The sequence below is a fragment of the Panthera tigris genome, chromosome B3, assembly GCF_018350195.1.
Source record: "Panthera tigris isolate Pti1 chromosome B3, P.tigris_Pti1_mat1.1, whole genome shotgun sequence".
Taxonomy (NCBI): Eukaryota; Metazoa; Chordata; class Mammalia; order Carnivora; family Felidae; genus Panthera; species Panthera tigris.
The window spans coordinates 130,758,662-130,784,499 of record NC_056665.1 but is presented as its reverse complement, the minus strand read 5'-3'; the positions used below and the strand labels follow the sequence as shown (position 1 = coordinate 130,784,499).

Sequence of the window (25,838 nt, the reverse complement as noted above, 5' to 3'; positions counted from 1 at the left end):
TTGCAAAGACATCAGCCCCTGGTTAGCGAGTATAAGGTAACAAGTGCTTTGCACACATATCTTATTAATACAACCACTCATTACAACAGTTTGTGAGCTAGGCACGGCCATGCCCATTTTGTAGATGAGGAAACTGAGGCTTGGGAAGTAACTTAGCTTTGCTGAAGTCTAACAGCTGGTCAGTGGGAGGATAAACCACTGATTGTTCAGACCTCCTTGTGGCCTTTAAAACAAGGAAAATGCAGGTGTCTCCAGTCTCACCTGTGCAGGTGTGAGAGCAGCTCCAATTGGAGAAGGACGTGGAAGGGAAAGGAAAAGGGGGAATTTTAAAGAAGTTTGCCGTGATCTGCAAGTTCTGAGAATTCACATAAAGAACGGGAGTGATTCTGGAATTGGTTTCAAGGGGCTGCACACAGTCTTGTGGCCCCACTACTCAGACTAGACCATGTGAGTTACAGATTTTTGATCACAGTGTTCAAAATCTTTCCCATTAAAAATAAGAAACAATAACCAAAAAGGAGAGTGTGTGTTCTCCATGAGGAATTGCAGAAAAGGAAGACACATTTTCCTTCTTCAATTTTCTCTAGAAAATAAGTCATTGTATCTGAGAATGGTAGCGGAGAATTCGAGTCCGTTCTATGCACGGTTGTGTCATGTGCAAACAGCTTGTGAAAGAAACACCCAGGGTAATTTGTCAAGGAAACTGCTTTTGACTCCATTCTTTTCCCTGGGGTTTATGAAACTTCAGCAGGTGGCATTTTGGTGTTTAGCATGACAAGCTCGTGAAATCGCAACAGCTAGCAAGGAGGGGGGCTGCTTTCGCGTATGAAAGAGAAGGGCGAGAACCCGAGACTCACACGGATTGAGCCTTTTGAATGCACGGGGTCCTGGGCTAGCCGCTTGAACATACACTGAAATTTATATCGACTTTCACACATCCAGTTTAATTGTCTCAGCGTTCATTTATTAATTCAGCCAATATTTATCGAGTGCCTACCAACGAGCAGATCCTAGGTGAGGGGCTGGGTTTACAAAGTGAGCTGGTGGAACTGGTGAGCAGGAGAGCCACGTGGGTCTCTGCCGAGCTGGAGGGTGGTGTGAGCAGGCGTCCCTCCCTTGATGGGCTTTGCAGCCGCACCGCAGACACAGTGGCGTAAAACAATACCCGTTTCTCATCCCACTGCGTCTTAGGTCAGAAGCCCCGCAGGGCTCTCCCGGCTCTCCGCTCCGCGTCCCCTTCCCAAGCTGTCTCGGGTGGCGGCAACCTCCTGCGAGGCTCTGAGGAAGCACAGGCTTCCAAGCACATTCAGGCCACTGGTAGGATTCAGTTCCTTGTGATGCAGCACGGAGGGCCCCCTTGCCTGGCTGTTAGCGGGTTGCTCTCTGTCACTAGGGCCACTTGGAGTTCACAGTCAGGGACCATCTCACATACCCCCCTCCCACCTCATCTCGGCTGGCAGTGAGACCCCTCAAGTTAAATCCCCGTCCCTCCTTAAATAAACGACTCTCCCTCTGGGGGCAACTGGGTGGCTCGGTCCGTTGAGTGTCTGATTTCTTCTGCTCGGGTCATGATCTCGTGGTTCATGGGTTTGAGCCCCACATCTGGCTCTGGCTGTCAGCTCAGAGCCCGCTTTGGATCCTCTGTCTCCCTCTTTCTCTGCCCCTCCCCAGCTCACGCTTTCTCTCTCTCTCTCTCTCTCTCTCTCTCAAAAATAAAGAGATGTTAAAAAAAATAAATGACTCTACTCTGCTACCGGCGAGAGAATATTCTCTGGCCTACCAGTTAACGCTCAAGTTAGGCTCACCCAGATAATCTACTTTTTTGATTAACCAAAAAGAAACTGATGGTTAACCTTAATTACATCTGCAAGTATTCTCTTTGCCATTTAATGTCACAAGTCACAGGAATGATCTCACCATATCTGCAGGACAAGGACCATGGGGGTAATAGAGTTCTGTCTGCCCCAGGGGATAGATATTTTCAGCAGTTCATTAACACTGTCAAGTACATTTTTGCTTCTTTTTCAGTTCCGATTGTCTCCTGGTTTCCTGCTAGAGCCTGAATACCTTGTATGTTTTCTAACAAATCTCTGGAGCCGATAGATGGGCATAGGTGCCCATGCAAATGTGCTACTCAGAGTCCCTGCTGCAGAGAAGGTCACTGACTGATGACTTTAGCCCCGAATCCTTCCCCACTTCATACAAAACTTTGTTTTCCAAGGGCTGCTCCAGAGAATGTTCCACAGAAACCTATTTTGGCTCATCATTTGAGGACTCCCTTTCAGCCTGGTTGAAACTTTCTAGAACGGTCTTGCTGTCTGAGATTTTCGTATCAAACCCCCTTCTTCTCTCTCTCCTTCACAGGGCCCAGACCCGCATTGCAGTCTGATGGCTTTCCTTACCTCCTCTGGACTATCCTGTTTTCCTCACAGGCATTTCCCCCAATAAGTCTCTTGCATATCTAATCCTGTATTGGCATCCACTTGCTGGAAAACCTGAGTCAACGCAAGTGTAGAAATGTCCCAGCTAACAGGTAGTAAGATGGGGTTCTGGGACTGGCTCTCTTACCACCAGGTAGCAAACAGGATATCGTTCTGACTGGGTTGTTGGGGGGGCAGATGGCCCCCCGGCACTAGGCGGACCACTACAGACTGAATCGTATTCCCTCCAACCTCATATGTTGAAGCCCTAACCCCCAATGTGACTGCATTTGAAGATAAGGCTTTAATGGGGTAATTACAGTTAAAGGAAGATAAGGACGGAGTCCTAATCTGAGAGGGTTGGCAGCCTTATAAAAAGAAAATGAGAGACAGATTCTTTTTTTTCCCCCGTAACTGACTGACAAGTCTATTCAGCCGGACGCTCTTTACTCTTTCCTGTGAAAAAAGGTTTCTTCCCTGAGAACGAACTGTATACTGGAGAAAGGGGACATTTTGAGGACACTTGGACATGGGGTCTGAGTTGGTGTTGCTACTGAGAGACCAAAAGCATCGTCATGGCCCTCTGTTACAGTAAAGGCCTGAGGGGGCAGGTACTAAATGATGTCCTGGATAAAGTCTGGCTCACCGTGGCCCACGGGCTCCATGGGCGTCTTCAGTGGTCATTTCCATAGGCTCTGTCTGGGCTGTTCCAGCCAATGGCTGAGCACAGAGGCCACATGGATGCGGTCCCATTTCTGCAAGATGTTAAGACTCCTCTGACTGGCGACATTGGCTTAAGGACGCCCGGGCAGCCTGTTGCAACTTTTGTCAGACCCCATGACAGATGAGGACTGTGCACTCAAACCTTCCTTCTTCTCTGTCCTTCAGGCAGGACAGACCTGCCTTGTGGTCTGATGGCTCTTCCAGTTCTGCCTGCTCCCCTTCTGTTTTCCCTCCCTGGCACTTTCCCCAATAAGTATCTTGCGCATCTAATCTCCTTTTAGCATCTGCTTCTGGGAAAACCCAAATGCGATAGGACTTACAGGCAGGGCCGTATTTATGCACATGGCTGAACGTGCTGTTCAGTTGGAGTCTTGCTTTAGGGGCAGGTTGCCGGTCACACCACGCGCTCTTTTAATTACTACAAAGCAGCAGTGGGGCGCCTGGGTGGCTCAGTCTGTCAAGCGTCCAACTCGTCCTTTCGGCTCAGTCACGGTTCATGAGTTTGAGCCCGGCATCAACTCTGTGCTGACAGCTTGGAGCCTGCTTGGGATTCTCTCTCTCCCTCTCTCTCTCTGCCTCTCCCCTGCTCTCTCTCTCAGAATAAATAAACTTAAAAAAATTTTTTTAATGAAAAAAATATAAAGCAGTGGAGTAACATGTATTCTTAAGCCAGTAGGGCTGTGGTCATGGCAGGAGGTGATAAAATGCCACCTTTCCCCTTATATATGGGCTTGACAGCAGCTTGCTCAAAGACCTATGCCTGCTCCTTAGCTATGCGGGTTTTGCCGAAGAAGGTCTCTCAATATCTGGGAACGACTCCTTATCGGGACATCTCTTTTCCTCAGGTTGCAGCAAATCAGACCCTTTTCCCAGGGACTCAGCACCGATCTATTTCCTTCTGAAGCAATTTGTGATCTTTCTCTCTCCTCCTGACAACGTAGCTCCAAGTGCTGAGTTCGTAAACTAGTTTATAAAGAGACCTGCCCCTTCTCTTGCTCAAAGTGATTTCTCCAAGTTCAGGATGCAGAGCTGTTATTACCTAGGTCGTGGGCATGGCTTTTACCACCAACTATTTTGTTTTATGAAGCTATGGTCCTGTTTTTCCTGTTTTTTGTTTTGTTTTGCTTTTTTTTTTTTTTAATGTTTAAAAGGAACCACACACATGCACACAAAAGGAGTTAAGACAGCTGAGGGTTAGGAGAGGAGGGTCTGTAGAGTTGGAGTGGCATTCTGGTGTTTTGGGAAGACGCAGGTTCTGACCTCAGCCCAGATGTCCACTGACCAGGTGCTGGGTGGTGAGTTTTGTAATGCCTACATGCCTTCATTTTCTCATTTGGAAAAGAAAATGATAATGCTACAAGGATTGGGGAAAAAATTTTATGTGGGAAGCTCCGTTTATAAAGGAACCCCAAAATAATAACCACTGGAAACCAGGAGGCCAGAATCATCGTGATGGCTGGAGAACCCCCTGGGGGCAGCCAAGGGGGCTTGACCTGTAGGGAGTTTTTAGCGTGTGTTAAATAAATGGGAGCTAATATTTAAGCTTGCATGAGTCCTATGATCCATAAATTTAGAGGTATAGACTCCTGAAAGGCAGGGCATTTGGGATCCACCGTGCCAAGGACAGGCATTGCCCCTAATGAGCACTTCATCCATATACTGAATGGATGAATAGATAGCAAGGAGGTTGAGATGAAATCTACCTGGCAATTCTCCAGTGGAAGAATCCATTCATTCCCCGAATCTGTGTTCTTCTTCCCAAAACATGAACAAAAACGAGGCAGGGATGGCTTTGAGAGGAAGCCATTTGCATGCTCAAGTTCTCACCCCTCGGCAAGCATTTCTGAGCATCATCAAAGCGCCATCCCCTGGGCTTGGTGGCCAGAAGTGAAAGCAGGAAAAGACTCTAGCCATGTCTCCAAAGAGCCGTCAGCCCAGTCACGGAGGGAGGCTATGGCAGGTCCCCCTGGAGTCCTACCAGCGTAAGGAAGGGCTGGCGCAGAAGCCTCCAGAGGGGGTATGCCCCTTGCAGTTTTGTCTGTGAGGTAGTAAGGTGAACACAGGCAGTTTAAACAGGGAGCGTCCCCCTGAAGGTTCAACTCTGTGACTGAACCTGGTTGTGAGGGCATCAGGGAACTTTTCATACGTGACGCAGCAGTAAAAGTACAGAAGGTAAGTTGTCTCCCAAGTGAAGGAGGTAGATGCAGCAGGCAACGCAACTCAGGCACGGTTATGACTTTCACCCACCAAGTCTTAGAGAAAGGGCTGAGCTTGGGGATATGCCACGTGGCGTCCCAAGTTGGCACACCCATGTGTCCGAAGCAGTAAACACTTGGCAGAGTGGAGCCAGTGTCTCCGATCGACTCTATCTCCAGAGACTCTCTTCCAGAACCGGAGTAGAGATGTCCGAGTGGAGATACAAGAGGCCGCCGCTCAGCTCTCAGAGCCATGGACGGACAGTTGGGCTCCGTGGGGTTTATTTCTCTACTGGGTTGTGGGTTACTTTCCCTAGTTCCACAGCAGGAGGTACGTGAGAAATTGCTCGAAGAAGCTATTGGGTTTCCCTGAGCAGTCCGCTTCGCGCCCTTTTCCAGCTGTCAGGGGGATTCTTCCCCATGAAGGCGTCTGTCCCTGCGTGTGCCGCTTCTGGGCCACTCCGGGACTCTGATTTCTGCGTTTCAGGACAATGTGTGCACGAGGGAGCCCCATTTTACTTCCCAGGTAGCCCGCCGCTGTATTAAGAAAACCATGAACGAATCCCTGCTTTGCTGTAACAGCCTGCCCCTCCCCTGCCCCATTCCCCAGACCCTCTTCGGCTGAGTATCTTTCTTTCTTTCTTCCTTAATACGTCCTCCTCTCCATTTCCTTGAGTCATTTTATTTACCCTATAATCATTTTCTCTACCAGTTAATAAACTCTGCTTTATTTCTTTTTTCCCCTATTCAGTGGGTAATGTGGTTTCGATGAATTTTCTGTCATTTGCCTAAAAATGGTTATTAAGTTGTGCGGTAAGAGTGGCACGGGCTTCATCCATCGAGAAGGCTCCAGCTGGGTTCCAGGGGGCCTCCCCGCTATCATCTCATTTGTTCACCCAGAAAGTAAGTGGTGGCGTTGGAGCTCTCAAAGGCCATCGAACACAAGCCTTACCTTGCTGCCTTCACGCACGACAGGAGCCCCACTGCGTGTGCCCGTTCTGATCCTTACCTGACTCACAAGGGTCACTTGAAGCCCGTCCAGGGCTGCTGGGCTCCAGTTGCTGTGCACTTTATTTATTTTTTTATTTTTTATTTTTTTAGACATTTTTAAACCTTTATTCATTTTTGAGAGGCAGAGAGAGACAGAGCATGAGCGAGGGAGGGGCAGAGAGAGAGGGAGACACAGAATCCGAAGCAGGCTCCAGGCTCCGAGGTGTCAGCACAGAGCCCAGTGCGGGGCTCGAACCCACAGACCGCGAGATCCTGACCTGAGCCGAAGTCAGATGCTTAACCGACCGAGCCACCCAGGCGCCCCATCTGGTTCAGTTTTAATAGCTAAACAGTACCTCATCATACCAATGTAGCCTAATTTCCTTCACTGATTTTCCCGTTCTCGATAGTTTAGGTCGCTTCCAACTTTTCATGATGTATTCAAAAACGGACTGAGCTAAAATCTTTATGCACGGTCTTATTTTTCCCTTAGCAAAACTTCTTCCAAGTAGAATTATCGAGCCAAACAAGGCATATTTGTGAGGCTTTGAGAACATCTTGCCAAATTATTCCCTCCCCCCCTCCCCGCCCCCCTCCCAATCCCTGGATAATTTGTGCCAGTGTCCACATTCTCCAGTAGTCAGAGTATGCCCATTTCTCCTTACCCTGAGATTTTGAGTAGGTAGGAATTTTGTGGTCCTGGACAGGCTTTTAGAAAGACAGCTAGCAAATGTTTGGAACCTGGAAGTCTGCATCTAGCTCTGCACGATGATGGGTGGGTCGAAAGTCTACAGTGTGGAGTTTGGAGGCCCCCATGTCGTGCTTGGAACCCTACCAGCAGAACTATGCATTCTTCTAAACTTGCCCAGAATTTCCTGTCTCACGTTGCCTTTTCTGTGGCCTTCCTTTTGTCCTGACCACCTTTATTTCTGTACATACACCTTGTACTGGGTCCTGTGCTCATCTCTTCTGGTCTCGGATTTTCTGTACGTAGATGCTGCTTCTCCATCCTGACTTAACTTCTCTAGGGAGAAGAATATTCTGTAAATTCAACCTTACCTGGCACCTGACAATGTATACAGTAGGTGATAAATACCTCCTGACTCAGCCTGACTTTCAGGCTAGACCACAGCCTTATCCTGTAGCTATTCTTAGTAAGTATTTATAGGGTGTTGCCCAAGTCATAGAAAAATGACAGTGTGGAGGGGAGGAGTGTTTTCATCCAATTTCTAGAAAATAAAACCACATACGGTGCTGGGGGAGCCTTTTCCTAAGCCTTCTGAGAAATGCATCATGTTCTTTATTATCCCCTCAAGGAGTCATATAGCTTGTTATTTTCAAGCCGTGTTACATGGAAAATCGAAGCTCAAATCAACTTTGCCTCTTGTTGTCTCTCAGTTCCAGTCTCTTGATTTTATTTCCTGAGCTGGAGTCCGTAGGACGAAGGACGGTTCATAGGCTGAGTGGAGACAACAGGCTGTTTACCCCGGGGTTACTGATGCCCAAGAAGGGCTAGCCTTCCTCCCCGTACTCTATCCCACCCAGATGTACTCTTCCTCAGCCTCTGATCAGGCTACCTTAACTTTAATGCTAATGCCCAGAGCGCTTGGAATTCTGGTCAAATAACTTCTCCTGCTTTCTCTAACAGTGAATTATCTTTCCATGTCATTGAGTCTTGACATTACTGGGTGGGGTTGAGAGGACAGTTCTGTGAGCGATAATAAAAGACAGTTAAATCGGGATGGGGTTTATAATTTGAGAGTAATCTGATGTAGTAACAGCAGCGTGAGTCACATATGGAGGGAGAGTTGAGAGCAAGGGGCATGGAGACCACTCACACCCATACCTCGCCGACACTGGCAATTGCCTGTGAGGCGTAAGACTCCATGGGAAAGTGGGGACAGAGCCGAAAAAGGGAGAAGAATGGCAATCTCTCAGGTCAGGCTTTGGGATCAACAGATTGACCAAAGTTTGTGATTTATTAGTTGGGAATAGCCACACTCAAGCGCTTAGCATTGATGGATATTTTTCTCATTACATTTCAAACATAGAAAATGGTCCTTTCTGAATGAGAAATCTGGGGCCATTTTAGTCATTAGTCATTTGAAACTTTCTCTCCTGGTGTTACAGAGAGAAAAAAAAATGACAAGAACTAAAACACATTCCTTGCTCTGAATTGCTTATATAGAACAAAATGAAATGCTTAAGTTCAGTAACTCCATTAGTCTGGTGGTTTGCCTCTTTTTTTTTTTTTTTCTTTTCTATTTCTGTTTTAGCGGCCTATTGTATTCAAACCTTTTATTATGTGGGAACAAAAATAATTGAATGCCTACTGTGCTGGGTATATATGTGTACATATTAACTCTTCAGTGGGTCCCTGTGGCACCTATAAAATCTAACTGTCCCATGATCCAAGGGAGGTGCTCAGTTAACATTTGATTATTAAAATGAGTGGACTCAAAGAATAACACCTCAACTCCACACGAATGGAGGAAGATATTCTGAAAATCCTGGGGAATTTCAGTGTCGATTTACCTTTGGGTGTGTCAGCATCGGACACATACACTCAGGATTCGTCCTGCCACAGGCCTGGTTGTAACCTCAGCTTAACTTGAGGCTACTCTTAGCAGCAGAAGACATACAGTTGGGTAGTCTGCAGAGAGCCTTTGTCCTTGAGGGAAACCAAAATATGCCACTCCAAAATATGTCACTTTGGCTTAAAGATTGTTTTGAGCCAAAGGCAATTGAGAAGAAGCAGATACAAGGAAAGCTTCCCACCTTCCCTCTATTTGCCTGAAAGCAGGACACAACTTTTCAAGATTGTCCCTCTCTCCCTCTCTCTCTGCCAAGAAGGACCAAAGTTAACCATAGGAGACAACTTTAGCTCCTTATCAGCCTGGAGATGGCACCAGAAGAATCTATATAACAAACTGTACTAAGTAGCTTTTAACTACCATTAGTTTCTAATCTATTTACCTTAATACAGTTTACCACCCTTGGAAACCTAAAATTATTTTTCTCTGTCTGATCATTGCTTTACAAATGTATTGTTCTTTGTTGGAGCTGCTCCATAAGCCTGAATTCTAAGCCACTTTTCTGAGTGACTCATCTCTGAGTATTCTCACGTGTTACCTATGTAATATACATGTTAAAACACTTGTCTGTTTTTCTCTTGAGAACCTATCTTTTATTACAGAGCCCCAACTTTATAACTGTAGTAGTTTATAAGAGTCATAGATGCAGCCATAGCATCTGGACACTGGAGCTTACATGGGCTTTATTCTACACGATCTCATGTGTCTTTTGAGCAGTAATAGGAAGTAGGAGTTATTTGCTCACTTCCCATAAGGAAATTGAGGCTCAGAGAGGCTAAGGGACTTGATTGAGTCCACTCAGGATGCCATACTATCAGGTTTGAACTTGGTGCTGGACTTTTGACCTCACCTACCAGTTCTCTCTTTATTCTGGGACAACATAGAAAATTGGTGAATGGCAAGTTTTAGGGGGCTGGTCTATTTACCAAGGGCTCATGGACAAACACAGCGAAGAGTTGTATGTCTTTGGGTTAGATGTCAGCTTGTCTGGGGTACAAAACTGCTCTGTGTGAAAGGGACTTGAAATTATTAAAATCTCAGAGAATATCCACAAATGAACTTGGCTTTCTCACACACACACACACACACACACACACACACACACACACACACACACACTCATCACCCCTTAAAGGCACAACAAAAAGCAAACAACTTATTTAAGCTTCAAAGCTTATTTTAATCATTTTGATAGAAATGTTTACAAAACGAGGTCAAATTTATCCTGTCTTCTTAAACAGATTATATGAGGTCAAGTCCTAAACTTTGTGATGGCAGGAATTGTGTCTATTTCATTCATGTTACAGCCTTAACACAGAGTAGGTATTCTATAGACATTTATGGTTTGAGTCAACGAATAAACAAGAAAAACCCCCCACATTTCAATAGAACATAAAAATTTAAAGAAGTTAGCATGGTTTGGGTGGCGATCTCTTTTTAAGTCAATGAAGAGCTCTACGTGTTTAGTTTGTCCGGCACCTTCATTTTGCTTTATTTTTTCAAAAACTCATTACTCTCATTACTTTGCTCTGGAGCTGCATAGAAGCACTTTCTCAGCCATAAATTCCCAGTTGCTAAACTCAGCTAGAACCAAGTCAAGTGCTTCTTCAACTCCATCTGATTTGTGTGGCCTACAGCACCTTGGATTATTTTTCCAAGTAAAAGGAAACCATTTGCTCGCTGACAATCCACTAATTTAAATACACCTTCAGGTATGGATTTTCCATAAACCTGGTAACCAGCCCAGCCGGTTTGGCTTTTAATTCTGAAATTTATTGGCTCTTGCTAGCCATTTGCAGATACGAGCTTATTCTTAATTGTTCATTTTTATTCTTACCCCAAACATAGTAAATCTTAATAGCCGTGCTTCCAACATTAAGGGGGAATGTGGTAGCTGTAGAGAAAAGTAGTCAAAAGCACATTAGATTAGCAACAATATAATAATGTTTCCAAGCTGCTCATAAGAGCTTATATTGACTTTCAGAATAATCGTACAGAGACGGTTTTTGAAAGGACCCTCCAGATGGATACGTTCTCCCCACCTCAAGATTGTCATAACATGTTTCTTCTTCCATCTCTGAGTCATTCAGAACTGTGAAAATTCTATTTTTCCACTTTAATTATGGAACTGGATGAGAATGTATTCTGTTGTTCGGCAGTATTACTAACGCACTCTATTTGTTTATGGCTCTTTGAGAAAGCCATTTTAATAAGGTCAGATTTGCAATTTAAATGAACTTTAATATTTCTTGCAAAGGCTGGGGCTGCTTATTTATGCGAGGGGTGAACACAGTAGAAATTTATGGCTTGAAAATATGTTCTCCTGTTTTCTTTTCCAAATGGTGCATCTCAGGTGATAAACGTTTTCAACTATATTTATAATTTTTTTCGCGAAAAGGGCAGAAAATCCGAATCAGTGAAATAAATCATGACTCTAAATGGGGTTGTTAATACTGTGTTTTTCTGCTTTTGCCATTAAAATATCTACCCCAAACCCCTATTGTATGCATGAAAAAATATCACTCATCTGCAATCCTGTGGGTGAACTCTTTGTTCTGGCGCTCCTATACCACACAAACAGGCAAAACCACAACATAACACAACGAAAATTATCCTCTAAACCTTAAGGAGTGGCCATTTATTGAATTATGCAATTGCTCTTGATGAACAGAACTCTAAGTAAAGAATGGAGCCTTGACGTTTACCTATCGGAGGATCTGTGACTGAGTGTCAGGCAGGCCACTATATACCATATCCCTGCAACTCAGGGATCAGGAGCAGCGGGCTTTAGAGGAATTCATTTAATTGGCTGAGAGGTTTTTTTTCTTGATTGGGGTGATGAGAGCTGGAGAAAGTGTTTCCAGATGATCTGGTGGAAACACAAAGACCAAGACAAGGGTGAGAAGATCTAAGTGTAGCTTACGTCGTAAATGCTTGTAGGCACCCACGTGGAAAATAATTTGACTACATAGGGTAGGATGACTTTTACGTACTTTCTAAACCAACTTAAGAAGAAAAATGAGATGAGTTGTATACTTTAAATTCTGTTAGCTTCAAAGGTTCAAGTGTATCTGCAGACATGAAAATCGGTGGAAACTAAATCTCTGTGAAATTCCTTCCTCCCTCCTTCCCTCCCTTCCTCCCTCCCTCCCTCCCTCCCTCCCTTCCTTCCTTCCTTCCTTCCCTGCCTTCAATCCTGCCTTCCCTGCCTTTCCTGCCTTCAATCCTGCCTTCTTCCTGCCAACAAATTGCTAAATTCAGTTTCATCTGTTTGAGAGGCTTAGCCTTCTCTTGAGTCAGGTAAGCTTTAGGCTGCCATCTGGTCTCCTTGCCTGTCCAGCCAAGCCTCAGGGAAGACGAACCTCAATGATCACTTACATTTCCTCACCTCACACTTGTTCCTCACGTTACATCCTTCCCACGCCCATTCCTGACATTTTGTTAAAACTCTTCTTGCCGAGTCCAGCAAGACCCCCACAACTAGAAAGCCAATGAACACGCTCTTGCCTTGGTTTGTGTGACTTCTCTTGGGAATAGCCCTGCTTATATCGGTTGCTTTATGCTTGTGCTTCTCTTCACTTAGAAATCTTGGTTTTCCTCATGTATCTGTGGCTTCTTGATCTCTCTCAAGAGTGCTGAGAGCCTAAATGCTCTGTCTCTCACAGTGCTCTCGGCTCCTCTGCTCCTCTTACCCCAAATGCTTTTCTTAGTAACGTCATCAGTACTCATGGCTTTAGCTATCACTTACAGGGAACATGAGACATAGGGTCTTGTAGTGTCCTGAGCTGGGCTGACATGGTGGTTCCCACTGGTTTCTTTGCTTGCCACCTCCACGAAAGGTCCCTAAATCCATTCACCCAACCAGAAGTTGGAGTCATAGACCCTTCTGCTTGCCCATCCCATAGCCAATCAATACATCTTCACTTTCCAGCTCCTTAAAATGCTCTCAAATGCATCTCACTCTCTATTCCTTCTGTACTTGTCTTGGTCCCTGTTACCTATTATCTGGATCCCTCCCTACCTCCAGTCAGGCCTCATTCTCAGAGCCATGTTTTATGCTACACCGAGAGACAATTTCCTAAAATATAATACCTGGTCGTGTCACTCGTAGTCGCACCTCTAATGGTCGGTCATCTAAAGGTTTTGGTACAAATTCCAAGTTCCTTGACTATCTCTTTGTTATTGCTTTCTTTTTAAACATCACCGTCCAAGGACACACAAAGAGCTTGGTCTGTACAATACTTTAGTCTTTGGAGTTGGTCAAGATATCTTTTTGTGGGCTTGTACAGAATGAAATTCTTTATTCGACCAGTGTTGGCTTGAAAAGAATAATTTTATCTAACTGTTTTTATTGATCAAGATTAGACTTCACTTTGATTTTTTAATCTGGAATTTAAATTTTTCTTCAAACCCAGGAGATTCAAATGTTGTCTTTCTTCTTATTTTCTTCTCCTGTATCCTATTAGATATACGCTAGATGGTTTCATTCTCTTCACTACCTATTTGAACCTCTTGTTGACATTGTTGATCTCTTTATACGCCTGCGCACATTTCTTTCTAGTTCATTGATCTGTTGTTTAATTTGCCCGTTGCGTCTTGGATTTCAGTCTCTGTGCATTCATTTCTTTCAGTTGCACTTGATTTTTTTAAATCCATTTTTTAAAACACAATGTCTTTTTCTATAATTAAGGTTTCTATTCTTTCTCTTGTTCTCCTTAATGATTTTAAGAATACTAGGTTTTAGTATTTAGGTATCGCAGGCATTTCTAATTCTTGGAGTACTGATTCTACTGTTTGCTACAACTGCTGATTCTTCTTAGGACGGTATATATCTCCCTTTGATTTTTAAATTTTGATTGTGAGCTTGTCTTCAGTGGAGGTTTTTCGCCTGTGGTGGTCTTATGTATTTGAGCTATGGGAATATTTCCTGTGGGAGAGGTTTGGATTTTTTTTTCCCCCTGGACCCAGAAGTTTCACAGTTTCATGAAAAGTTTTGATGTTAATTTCTCAGCTTGAACCACGTATCTAAAGTGAATTTGGATGCTGCACCTGTCTTAACTCAAGCTGGGTGGTATGACATCCTAAGATATTTTTCTCTACCCAGAGCTGGTATGGTGATAAAAAAAAGAGAAGGGGCAAGGGTGGATTTCTGGAATAGAGCAAAGTCTACTATAAAAGCAGGCAGAGGTTTAAGAAACAGGGAGGGGACAGAGAAAGGTGTTCCCAGAGACTGAAGGAAGGCCAAGGGAGAAGAGGATTTCAGTAAAAGATGTGAGTTCCACTGGGTTAAATTTAGCACATGTAGAATTTCCAGTTAAACTCGTCCTCACCAATTAATTCTGAATACTGCTGAAGATCTGCCTTTGTGTAGGCTCCTTTGTGGGACCTTTCATATGCTGGACCACCATAAACTACATGAAGGACATAAAGAGTGCAGCTGTCCACAGGATTTGGAAACATCAGTCAACAGGTCAACACGGATGACAGAAGTTGTGTGATTAAACTATTCCTCCTTGAAGGCATTTCTGCCAGTTGAATTAAATTCAGACTGAGTTTGACATTCAAGGCCTTCGCCTGTAATGTCACTCATTTATATTCACGAATGTTCCACCATCACATCTGCTTGCTTATTGACCTCTGTGGGGGCCCAGACTGAAGGCCAAGGTCCCTCCATATAGCAAAGCCTTCCCTGTCTCAACTTGCTGAGTGTTCCTTTAAATAGTATCTCCTTGGGTTGCCTGGGTGGCTCAGTTGGTTCAGCGTCTGACTGAAGCTCTGGTCAGGATCTCACAGATTGTGGGTTTGAGCCCCACGTCAGGCTTTCTGCTGACAGCTCAGAGCCTGGAGCCTTCTTCAGACCTGTGTCTGCCTCTCTCTGTCTGCCCCTCCCCCACTCAACCTCTGTCTCTGTCTCTCTCTCTCTCTCCCTCTCTCAAAAATAAACATTAAAAAAATAAACAAATCCCACACCCTTTGTGAAGCTTTTCTAGATTTCCCTAAACCAGTTATGATTTCCTTATCCCCTGAATTCTCATAATCTCATGTTAGCAATCCTCATCACCCCTGTTTGACCTTACATGTTTTTCCCTTTCCCTCTCCCACCCTCACTTTTACTTTCTGGAGGGTAGACTCCAAACCATCTTCACCGTTGGGACACCCTAGTGTCTAGAATCATGACATGACAAAGGTTTGATACATGGCTGATAAATGAATTTATAGAGGAGTATGAAGGTGATGTGCTTTGTGCTTTAACCTTGTGACGAGGTCTGGGATTAGAGCAGTTGATGCATGGAGGGTGCCAGGGTGGACCTTCAGCGTGTCCAGGAAGCTCTGTGCAGAGGCCACACACATCACTGTAAAGACAGCCATGTTGAGACCAGGGGCTTGGGCTCTGGGAAGAGAAGGACTTGAAGATTTGATTGAAGGTGAAGGCTATACACTTTGGTGTCAGAATGAGGGAGGATCAGTTGAGACTTTCTGTGTATCAGTCGCCGTGAACATAAGCCCACTGTAGGTCAGATGGCCAGAGGCAGAGAAAATATACACACTCACATATCCATACTTACTGTGTCTATAAACGTAATTTTTAAAAGACACACACTCCATACATCTCAAAGCCTCCTAGTAAGAGGTTGAGGCCCCATATCTGAAAAATCCCGTATTAGAGGGAAGCCAACCTTATTAAGAGAAGCATGTGGAGCAGCTGTGACCAAATGCCTGTTGTAGCCTGGTCTTGGCAGTAAAGGTGTGTTATTGGAAACCTTACCACTTGCGCCCACCAGGATGAGTCAGCAACAAAGTGGTCACACGAGCACTGGGCAGACGTAGCCTGCATAGTTAGGAACAGTGATTGAACAATCATTGAAGCCTCCACAACTCACTTGAGTCTTGATGTAATTCATGGGAAAACTGTTCTTTCCACAGGAGTGTCCAACCGATGGCTCTACCTTTTCTCTCCTTTTGTATTTTGTCTTTTCTTATTTGGAGACAAGAGGGACATTTGGATAGAAATTGTTGATATTTATACTTAGATCTTACTGTCTGTCGAATACCCTCGTCAGCGGCAGCGAGGGTGAGGGCTCATGGCCAGGGATAAATGAGAAAGAAGCATGATGACACAGGATGGTCTATGGGCCAAAAGTCACTAGGGTACAGCTTTTGGATATGTTCAGATTTTTAAACAGCAGATTTATAGCCCTAATTATTTACTTTGAATTCATTTGTGTTCCTAGAGCCCGCAGCATCTGGGTGGCACCGACTGGCAGTGGGGCACATTGGCTTGAACGTATTTGTGGTGTAGATTATTTGCCTGCGGGGCTGAGTAATGAAAAAATTCCAGAAATGGAGGCGCAGGGTGGATCTGAAGGAGCCCATGAAACCCTGAGGTTTTTTGCCCACATGCAGTGACACATGCTCGTTGACCCAGAAGGGCATGTCTAACCCCAGCTTACTGGGGTAGCTCAGAGTCAGTGGAGACACATAGCTGCTTCATAAAAGCTGCCAGATGAGGAAAAAAGGAATTGCTTTTTAAACGACTTGATATATTTGCTGAGATCACAGAAGTTCAGGCCAGCAACAGATGTATTCACCTATCTTTTTAAAAAGAGGGATGATCCCTGAGATTACCTCTAGGAAGTTTAAGTGCATGGAGAAAAATACCCAACACATCTAAGAAGTAATGGAATCATGAGTGAATAAGCAGCTTGGTGTTGCCACAAATAAATCATCCAGAATGGGTCTGAAAGCTATTTAAAATTCACAGTGGAGGGGAACAAAGTCACTGCAATACATCTTGATTTTAGTAAGGCATTGGATGCCACGTCACAAAATTTTGCTCATGAAATTAATTGACACTGGTGTGGATACGAACACTGTCATAGCGATTGATAATTTTTAGGGGGTCTGTAAACAAGGCACGGTGATGAATAATAGTGTGACATCCAGCCAGAGGTAGTTGATTAGTAGGGGTGCCAAAGAGATTGGTGTTAAGCCTGATCATATGCAACAATGTTATTAATGGTTTCAAAGGGAAAGTAAAGAGAATGTTAATGAAATTTGCAAATTATACAAACCGGGGTGGTGCTGGAATAAATCCAATAAGAATGATGGATAGAATTTATTCCAAGAGATATAGACAGGTTCAATATATGGGTAATAAACAGCAAAATGAGATTCATTTTCAAAAAATGCAAACTAGGATAGATCAGGGGAAAAAATAAAAGAAAAAAATGATTCCTATAAGGGCACTAAGAATTTACTTAATTTGCAAGATGCTTCAGGGTCCTTTTTAGCGGGGCACCAACCTACCTCCCTACCTCTCTGTCTGAGTCATCTTTTCCTTTGTTGCCATCCCCTTGCACCTTGCTTCGCAATCCCCTTGAATGGTCTGTGCTCTTTGATACCTCTATGCTTTTGCAAATACTGTTCCTTTTGAACAAATGCCTTTTCCTTTTATTTCTGTGTGTAAAATCTGATGCGGTCTTCAGGTCTCTTACTCATCGTTCATCTTCTTTGTAGTATGGTTCTCTATGCCCCCGAGAACCACTTTGTCCGCTCAATGGTCATCTCGCTTGGTAAACGCTTTTATTGGGACTCTTGCCTTACCGCATTGTGACCACGGAGAGGGAGGAAGGGCAGTGGCTAAGCACATGGTCTTCAGGGTCAGAGCCAGGAACCCAGCCTAAGTGCCACATCAACCACTTATGGGCTGTGTGACCTTATTTGAGTTCCATAGGCCTTTCCAAGCCTCTGTTGTTCGGGCTATAAAGTGGGCATTGTCTTAATCAGTTTGGACTTCTATAACGGAATATCATAGACTGGGGCCTTTAACAACAGACACTTATTCCTCACAGTTCTGGAGGCTGGATTCTGAGGTCAGGATGCCAGCATGATTGCATTCTTCATGGAGAAAAAGAAAGCAAGATCTTGTCTTCTCTTTCTTTTTATGTTTTTTATGAAAAAAAATTTTTTAAATGTTTATTTATTTGAGAGGGAGAGAGAGAGAGAGAGAGCAGGGGAGGGGCAGAGAGAGAGGGAGACACGGAACTCAAAGCAGGCTCCGGGCTCCAGGCTCCGCACTGTCAGCACAGAACCTGATGCAGGGCTGGAATTTATAAGTTGTGAGATCAAGACCTGAGCCGAAGTTGGATGCTTAACCAACTGAGCCACCCAGGCACCCCTTGTCTTCTCTTTCTATAAGAACATTAAACTCATCATGAAGGCCTCATCCTCATGATCGAATCTAACCCTAATTACTTCCCCAGAGCTCCACCCCAAATACCTTCACATTGCGAGGGTTTCAACATATGACTTTTGGAGGGAGGGACACAAACATTTGGTCCATAGCAGGCATTTTGCAAGGATTTAATGACATATATATAAAAGAGTTTGGCCAGTTCATAAGCTAGTTTTCACTGGCAAGTATGATTGTTCTTAGTAATAATGTTTGCTTAAGCCTTTAAAAAAATTTTTTTTGAGAGAAAGAGATCACAAATGGGGAAGGGGCAGACAGAGAGGGAGACAGAATCTGAAACAGGCTCTGTGCTATCAGCACAAAGCCCAATGTGGACCTTGAACCCATGAACCGTGAGATCATGATCTGAGCAGAAGTCAGATGCTCAATCGACTGAGCCACCCAGGCACCCCACCCTTTGGTCTTTTAAATCCATGAACTCTTTGAGGTCAGGAAAATTATTCTTATTCTTTATACTCTTCCTAGTCCTTCATACAGTACCTGGTACCTTGCAGGGCTTTGAACCAGTGGGCCACACATTGGCATGGGTTCTTTCTGAAGCTATTGGAGCTGTTCCTTTTGCTATCTGTATTTTGGGTTTAGTAGAGAAATGGAGGAATTAGATAATTAAGCCCCTTCCCAGTTCTTTTTACAGGTGTTTCCAGGAAAAGCACTGACATTTCACCTGTGAGTTAGGTACTGTTTCAAACATCCGGTAGAGATTTCCCAGCTTCTTTCTAGTGGGATCATGTCTGAAGGAGTATGATCAAGTGTGGGCCAGATGGAACTAGTGGATGGGCTGGGGAACAAAAGCCACGTTAATGGTCAAATAGATAGTCTGGGAAGCAATGGGGGTGAGGTAAAGGCATTGGGAAGAAGGAAACACTGCCGTTATCTGATATGTGGGGCCTCTCAAGGTGGGAGCATGATCTTGAAACTTCATAAGTCTTGAAATTAACAGTTTTGACAACAAAGAAAAAGAGTAACATGATGCCAACATGCCTTCTGACTGGTAGAATCCCTCTGGCTTTGGATTAGTTATTTTGGGTGAAATTCATGGCCCTTACATGCATTGCATTACTGAAAATATAGATATGAGATCCCAGGTAGGTTGCAGCCAGCCATTTCCTGAGATAACAGTGTGCATTGTTTGACATAAAGATATGCTAGAAACTACCCCAGCTTGCCCATATTTGCTCATCAATACCAGCCACTGTCCCCACACATTTGCTAGAAATCTGGTATTAGTTAGTCCTTGCTGAGTAACAAACAGCTCAGCTAATGCTGTGTGATAAACACAGGTTTCAGTAGGTCAGCTGCAGTTTTCCTGATCCAGGTTAAATTTGGCTGGGCCAGGCTGGACTCCAGCCAGGCTCATATCTACTCACGTGGACTCTTCGGGTATGCTCTTCTCATGGGAGATGACAGGACCATAGGAAATTGAATCAAACCACACGAGTCCATTGAAAGCCTCTCTCAGCTAAGGAACATCAAAGAGGCAGAGAAGTATACATAGCTTACACCACTGGGGGATACTGTAGTTACATAACAACATTGATGTGTAATTCTATAAAATAGAAGAGAATGAAGAATTGGAAACAATAATGCAAGAAATACAATCACCACCCCACTTCTCATCTGTTGTTCATGCTCAATTAACTGGTGATAAAGTTTCCCATCCAATTCTTATCCTCTACCAGCCACAACCACCAACTCCAATCTAACCTCTGGGTGTGACTCTATTTTTGAACCTTTCTTTAATGACACCATCCTCCAGCTACGATGGCACTGGCCTCATGGACTGTCTGTGTCTTCACGGAAGGCACTTGGAACCCAAGTACCCCTCTTCAACTGCCCTTACCACCCCTATCTTGGAGAGTCTCTGGGTTCAGATGGTAGGGCTAGAAAGAAGCTGTAATTTCTCATTAGCTCTGGTGAACTACCACTCCCCTAATTGACACTGAAGAACGAGGTACATATTTTACAATGTTTTTAAAAATGTTTATTTATTTATTTTGAGAGAGAGAGAGAGAGAGAGAGAGAGAGAGAGAGAGATGGAGAGAGTGAGTGAGAATGGGGGAGAGGCAGAGAGAGATGATCCCAAGCAGGCTCCACACTGTCGGCTCAGAGCCCAACATGGGGCTCTATCTCACAACTGTGAGATCATGACCTGAGCTGAAATCAAGAGTTGGACGCTTAACCAACTGAGCTACCCAGGTGCCCTAGAAGGTGCATATTTTAATCAGAGTTTCCTGGACTATCTTTCAGCACAACCTGGCATTACTTAAATAGCTCTTTCTGGTTAAGTCAGGCTGATTTCAAGGAAATGTTCTCAAACTTGACTTTGGATTCAACATTGGGTACAGATTGAAGAAGAAGAATCAGTATTTCAGAGGGATAGAATGGTATTTAGAAATAGGAGTTCAGAAGACTTTCTAAGTTTTTAACTTACTCTAAGTTCAAAGGTTTAGCCTCTACTAGTTGGGAGGCCAAAAAATAGAGGCTGGCACTCAGTTGGTGGGCAGGAAAATCTATCTGTTTTGATCTAGGACCCAGGGAGTTCAGTGATCCCCGAGAATTTCTCTAAACTCATTATGTTCTTTTCTCCCCTTCACCCTTTGTGGTCATGCTCCACTGACCTCTGCTTGTCCTCAGACCCACCAAACATCCACGCCTCAAGACGTTTGCAGGTGCAGTTAGTTACCTCTGTCTTGAATATCCTTCCCTGACTTGACTGGGCTAGTTCCTTTGCCATCTTGTTTCCTCCACTTACAGGCTCCCTTCTCAGAGAAGCCTTTCTTGTTTACCTGTGTTGTATAGTTTCTAATTGCTTCTCAGATGCACTTCCCACCCTTCTCCACTCTGTTCCGTGTTCTGGGAGACAACACCAGGCTTCCTCCTGGGATCAAAAGTCAGGGGTTGAGAGAGGTTCAGGATCCTTATTCCTTGAGGTCTCTCTCTGATGAGTCCCATGGGTGCTCTGTCATCTCTATCAGAAGCCACAGTCAACAGGATCTTTTCTGCAACTGCAGAAATCTTCCTTCCCCTGCTCTGTTGGGTTGGTAAAGGTAGACTGCTGGCTTTCCTCTTGCCTGCCCTGCCAAAGAATTTCACCACTCCTGCTACTCTTTTCAACCTTCCTCACACTTTTTAAGCAAGTAGTCTTTCTCTAAACTTTCCTCAATTGCTCTGATTATGTTTTCCATCTGCTATAGTACTCTATCCAAATACCTCCTTGCCCCCATTTTTTCCATTCCTTTCTTTCACACCTTATCTTCCCCTTTATGAACTTTTATGTAGTGTTAAGTTTTATTTGTTTACTTGATTAATACATGTGTCCCCTCCTGATGGTGAGTTCCATGGAGATAGGGACAGGGCTTTATTCATCAGTATATAGTCACCACCTGGTACTTTGTATCTGGCTCAAAAATGTATTTGTTGAGTGGGCAAACAAACAAACAAACAAACAATGAATGGATAACAAGACACTAATCAGGTTGCCAGAGAAGAAGTGTTATTAATTGAGCAATTACTATTCGGCAGGTACTATGCTGTGTGCTGTCCACACATTACCTCTTTCACAGCACCCTGTGGGTAGCTGAGACGAATGTCAGTGTTATAGAAATGAGGAGACTGGACTTCTGGGAGGTGATGTGGCTTTCCAGGGGACACATAGCTAGCAGGTCGTGGCTCCAGGATTCAAACCCAGTTCTGTCTGACTCCGGGTGCTATGGATTTAATCACTGCACTGAACTGGCTGGGCACTCGCAAGTCGCGTGGGTTCCAGTAGCCAACCCCAATCTTCTGTTTGGCTCCAGTGGAGAATGTAACCAGTAGCTGGATCAAAACTCCTGGTCCCCCCAGGGCTGCCAAATGGACTGTTCAAGCACATTCCGACTGTGCAGCTGATAGAATCCCCCATCATTTATTTCTCTCTCGTCAGTGAATAATAGAACCTGGCTTACGGAGGTCATGGGTAGTTCTCACCTAGTAGATTCTGTCTCCTGTCTATTCTGTGTGTACCAAGGATGTATTTAATGATTTGCTCTTATGTATATAGAACATGTGAAAAGAGGTTAATTCCATACCAAACAGAACACCTGTCAAGAAATTAGGGCCTTAGTTTTATAAATCCCCAGCCTCTCTTTGATTATTGCTGTAACTCATGCAGACAGCAGATAATCTCTAAATTATACAGAGCTTCATGATTAAAATATTTTGCCCCTTTTTAATAGTTTGAGAAGAAAGAAGATGTGGCTTTGGAGGCGTGGTGTCAAATTAAGCAGTAATAGAGCCGCAGAGGAACATAATAAATATGCATAAAGACACTAAAAAAAGCATTTCTAATAGGACCATACCATAGGAATTTGCTATGTGTGAAATTGAAAGACTTCCTAGGGAAAATCCTTGGCCCATTTGCTTTTAAATTCACTTTTTATGCCCTTTTGTTAAAAAAAAAAGTTTTAAGCTCCATTATTCCCTTGCAGAGGAATCTGATCAAAGGAACATTCTTGGAGCTCTAGAAAACCTTTGCTGAGGGCAGGTACCCACCAAGCCCCCTGCCGGCCCACAGTTAGGGTGGAAGACATCGTTGCTCTGGTTTTACCTCTAAAGACCAAGGCTATCACCCCAGGTATAATCAATCAATGAGAAGAGCTCAGAAATAGTTATCGAGGCCATCCGGGCTAGGCTTAGCAGGAGAGAGAACTGAAAGATAGCAACAGGCCTGGGAGAGCTCATAATTCAGCCAGGGACACTGGATGTCCATCTGTTGTGAGGGGATGTCCCAGAGATTTGTTCAAGGAGCAAAATCTGGGGAGTCCAAGACTGACAGCAGACTGCCAATGGGGATGACTTTTCAGAGCAGGTGGGTCTTACACCTGGCTGTCAGAGATGATCTGGAGTGTCAGGAGGGAAGGCAAGGGCTCTTCAAGTGGAGCATGTTGCCCTTAGAAGTTTGGAAATGGGTCTGCTGTGAATAAAGCTTCTTGCTGTGGTGAGGCCAGCACAGGGGCTATGAAAGGGTGTTTTCAGAGCTGGTCGAAATCCTGATGCCACTTTAGCTGTTTCTGAGATGCATGTCCTTGGTTTTGCCTGCAAATCTCAATTTTCATCTTCCTAAGATATCTGGATGGGGGAATGTTGGAAAAGACAGTGGAGACTGAAAAAAAGAATTTTACTCTTCAGGATATTCTGTCTGTTCTAAGAAAGCCAACAAATTTGCATGTGGTTCAACCTTTTTGCCCAAGATTGATCACAGTAGTGAAATTACTTCCGTGGAGAGACAAAGCTTCCAGAACTTTTATGCCTGTTATTTAAGTATTTGGTAACTTTATACAATTTCCATAGCTTCATAAGTTGAGGTGGTGTGGTGGATTTATTTAATGTTTTCTCCATCTTAATTCAAACATTAACGTTTTAGAAAAGTGTCTTAGACTACTTAAAGATCTCCAAAAATGTTGTCTGGGTTCTCCTGGTGTCTAGGAATTTGGGCTATATAAAGGGCAACTCTGTAAACAGACTTGACTATCAGATAAATATATCTTCATTTTGTTTGAAATCTTTCATGAAGGAGGTTGATTTTCAGCCTTTGTGAGTCAGATCACATTTTGATAGCAACAAAGAAAACAAATGAGCTAATATGACCCCTGTATTTTTCATCTTGCAAACCATGAGCTGAACTTTTACAGTTAATGTCTTGCTGAAGTTTGCCCATTTTCTTTTTATCTAGAGGCAAAGAAGTGAGAAAATAATGATTTATTGAGCAACTTCTACATGCTCTGTGCTAGGGGGTTTACAAGTGATTTCTTGTGTAGTTCTCAGAATGACAATCAAGGGCAATACTACTTTCATCATCTACAAAATGGCATAATAATAGTGCCTATGTCTCAAAGATGCCATTAGGATATAATGAGATAATGTCTGTACAGTATTTAGCTTAATGTCTTCCTCGTAGCTATAACCATTACTATTATTATTATTATCATTTTAATTTTATTTACCTCACCAATGTTATCCAATCAGTAGGAGCTAGGATAGAAGCATTCTTATAAAAAGGCCAAAAATGATTCGTATCTGTAAGTAAGATGGGGAAAATTAGCTTACCTATTTATTATGTGCAAGAAATAGGCTTATATTTAAAGGCTTCTTCACAATTCAGTTGGATTTGGGTGAATCTGAATTTAGCACATGTTTACGCTCAGACCTTGGTTTCTAGTAGGATTTTCCAGGAAAAGGATCCAGGGCTCTTTGGAGCAATGGCTGATTCTAGGTCTGGGAAGGAAATTTACAGGACGAGCCTGGGTCATCTTGTAGTGTTAGAAAGTCAGAACATGCTCAAAAACAAAAGCAAAACAAAACAAAAACAAAAATGAATCCCCACCACAATGATGGGAGTATGTCAAGGAGACATAGTAGCCAATAGAAAGAACCTCCAATGGCCCAATCTGGAACAATATGAATAAGAAAATAAAATACTATTGAATTATAACCCAAAGTATAAAATAAATATCCAGTAGTCCGTATTGACATAAATGATTGAATAATTAAATAAATGGAGGAGAAGAAAAAACCTGTACAGAAGATTAATTAAAAGATTAATTAAAAGATAAATTAAAAATAATTTATGTAGATTCCTTGTCCTCAAGAAGGTGGAGTACAGCTCCCCACTCCTTAAATGCAGGCTGTGCATAGTGACTTCCTTCCAAAGAGCACAATATGGAAATGGGGAAAAAAGAATGATTTTACAGAAAGTAAACTTGACAAAGAGTACCTCCGCCAGGTGGCCAAGGTCAACAACATCGACAGTGGTAAGTCACGTTAGTAGCAAAGATGTGAGAAAACTGTCACTTTTCCTCTGTGGTCTTCCTCCCAAATACCTGTAACTCCAGTGTAATCATGAGAAAAACATCAAGCAAACTCCAGCTGGGGACATTCTATGAAATACCTGATCAACACTACTCAAAACTGCCAGGGTCGGCAAAAACCAAGTCTGAGAGACGATTACTGCCAGGAAGAACCTAAAGATACATGATTAAATGTAATGTGGCCTCCTGGATGCTATCCTGGGAAGGTGGAGGAGGAACCTCTCGGGTTCCATAGCTCTTTCCATGTCAGACATTGAGCTGGGTCACCAAACATCTCTTGGTGCTGTCTTGCTAAAACTCGCTGAATCTGGCCTGTGAAGAGCTGGAGAGGGCCAGCTAGTGGGTCTGATCTGTGGTGAGACTCAAGTTCCCAGTAGAAAGGTTATTCTTTTGCTCGAGAGCCTCTTTCCACAAGGGCTCGATTATAGGGAGACAGATCAATAGGGACACCCTTGAGAGGGAAGAGAGGTACTATTAATAGTTACAAGGGGAGAACCAGAGGAAGCCAGGGCTCTTCCAGGCAAACCTGGATGTATGATCAACCTACATATCAAAACATTCACAAGACTGGGAGAAAGTTTTGCCCCAACCATGCTGTTTCTGTGAAGATCCTTTGGATGAGCGAATGGACTCTTTAACCATCCTTTCCCTTTTTTCTCAGAACTCTGCATATATCAATCCCTGCCTATATTTGCCTGACACTTACATGTAAATGATCTTGCATTTGCCCAGGTAGTTCAGTATTGAATATTCTTGTGTTGAATGTGAAAACAAAATGGACATCTCTTGACAACTGATAATTTTCTTATTTCCTAAAG

At 43.6% G+C, this 25,838-nt stretch overlaps 1 protein-coding gene across 3 annotated transcripts in view; it reads left to right on the top strand.

The window, feature by feature from the left end:
* GALC (galactosylceramidase) overlaps positions 1-25,838 on the top strand; it is a 150,209-nt gene that overhangs the window by 112,435 nt on the left and 11,936 nt on the right. Inside the window, exon 17 of one of the 3 annotated variants that reach the window (XM_042990281.1) lies at positions 14,294-14,435. The exons of the other annotated variants lie outside the window; for them this stretch is intronic. Within the exon in view, the coding sequence (XP_042846215.1) occupies positions 14,294-14,332 (39 nt within the window). The 3' untranslated portion in view covers positions 14,333-14,435. Of the gene's footprint in view, positions 1-14,293; positions 14,436-25,838 lie in introns of those variants that run through there. 3 annotated transcript variants of the gene reach the window in all.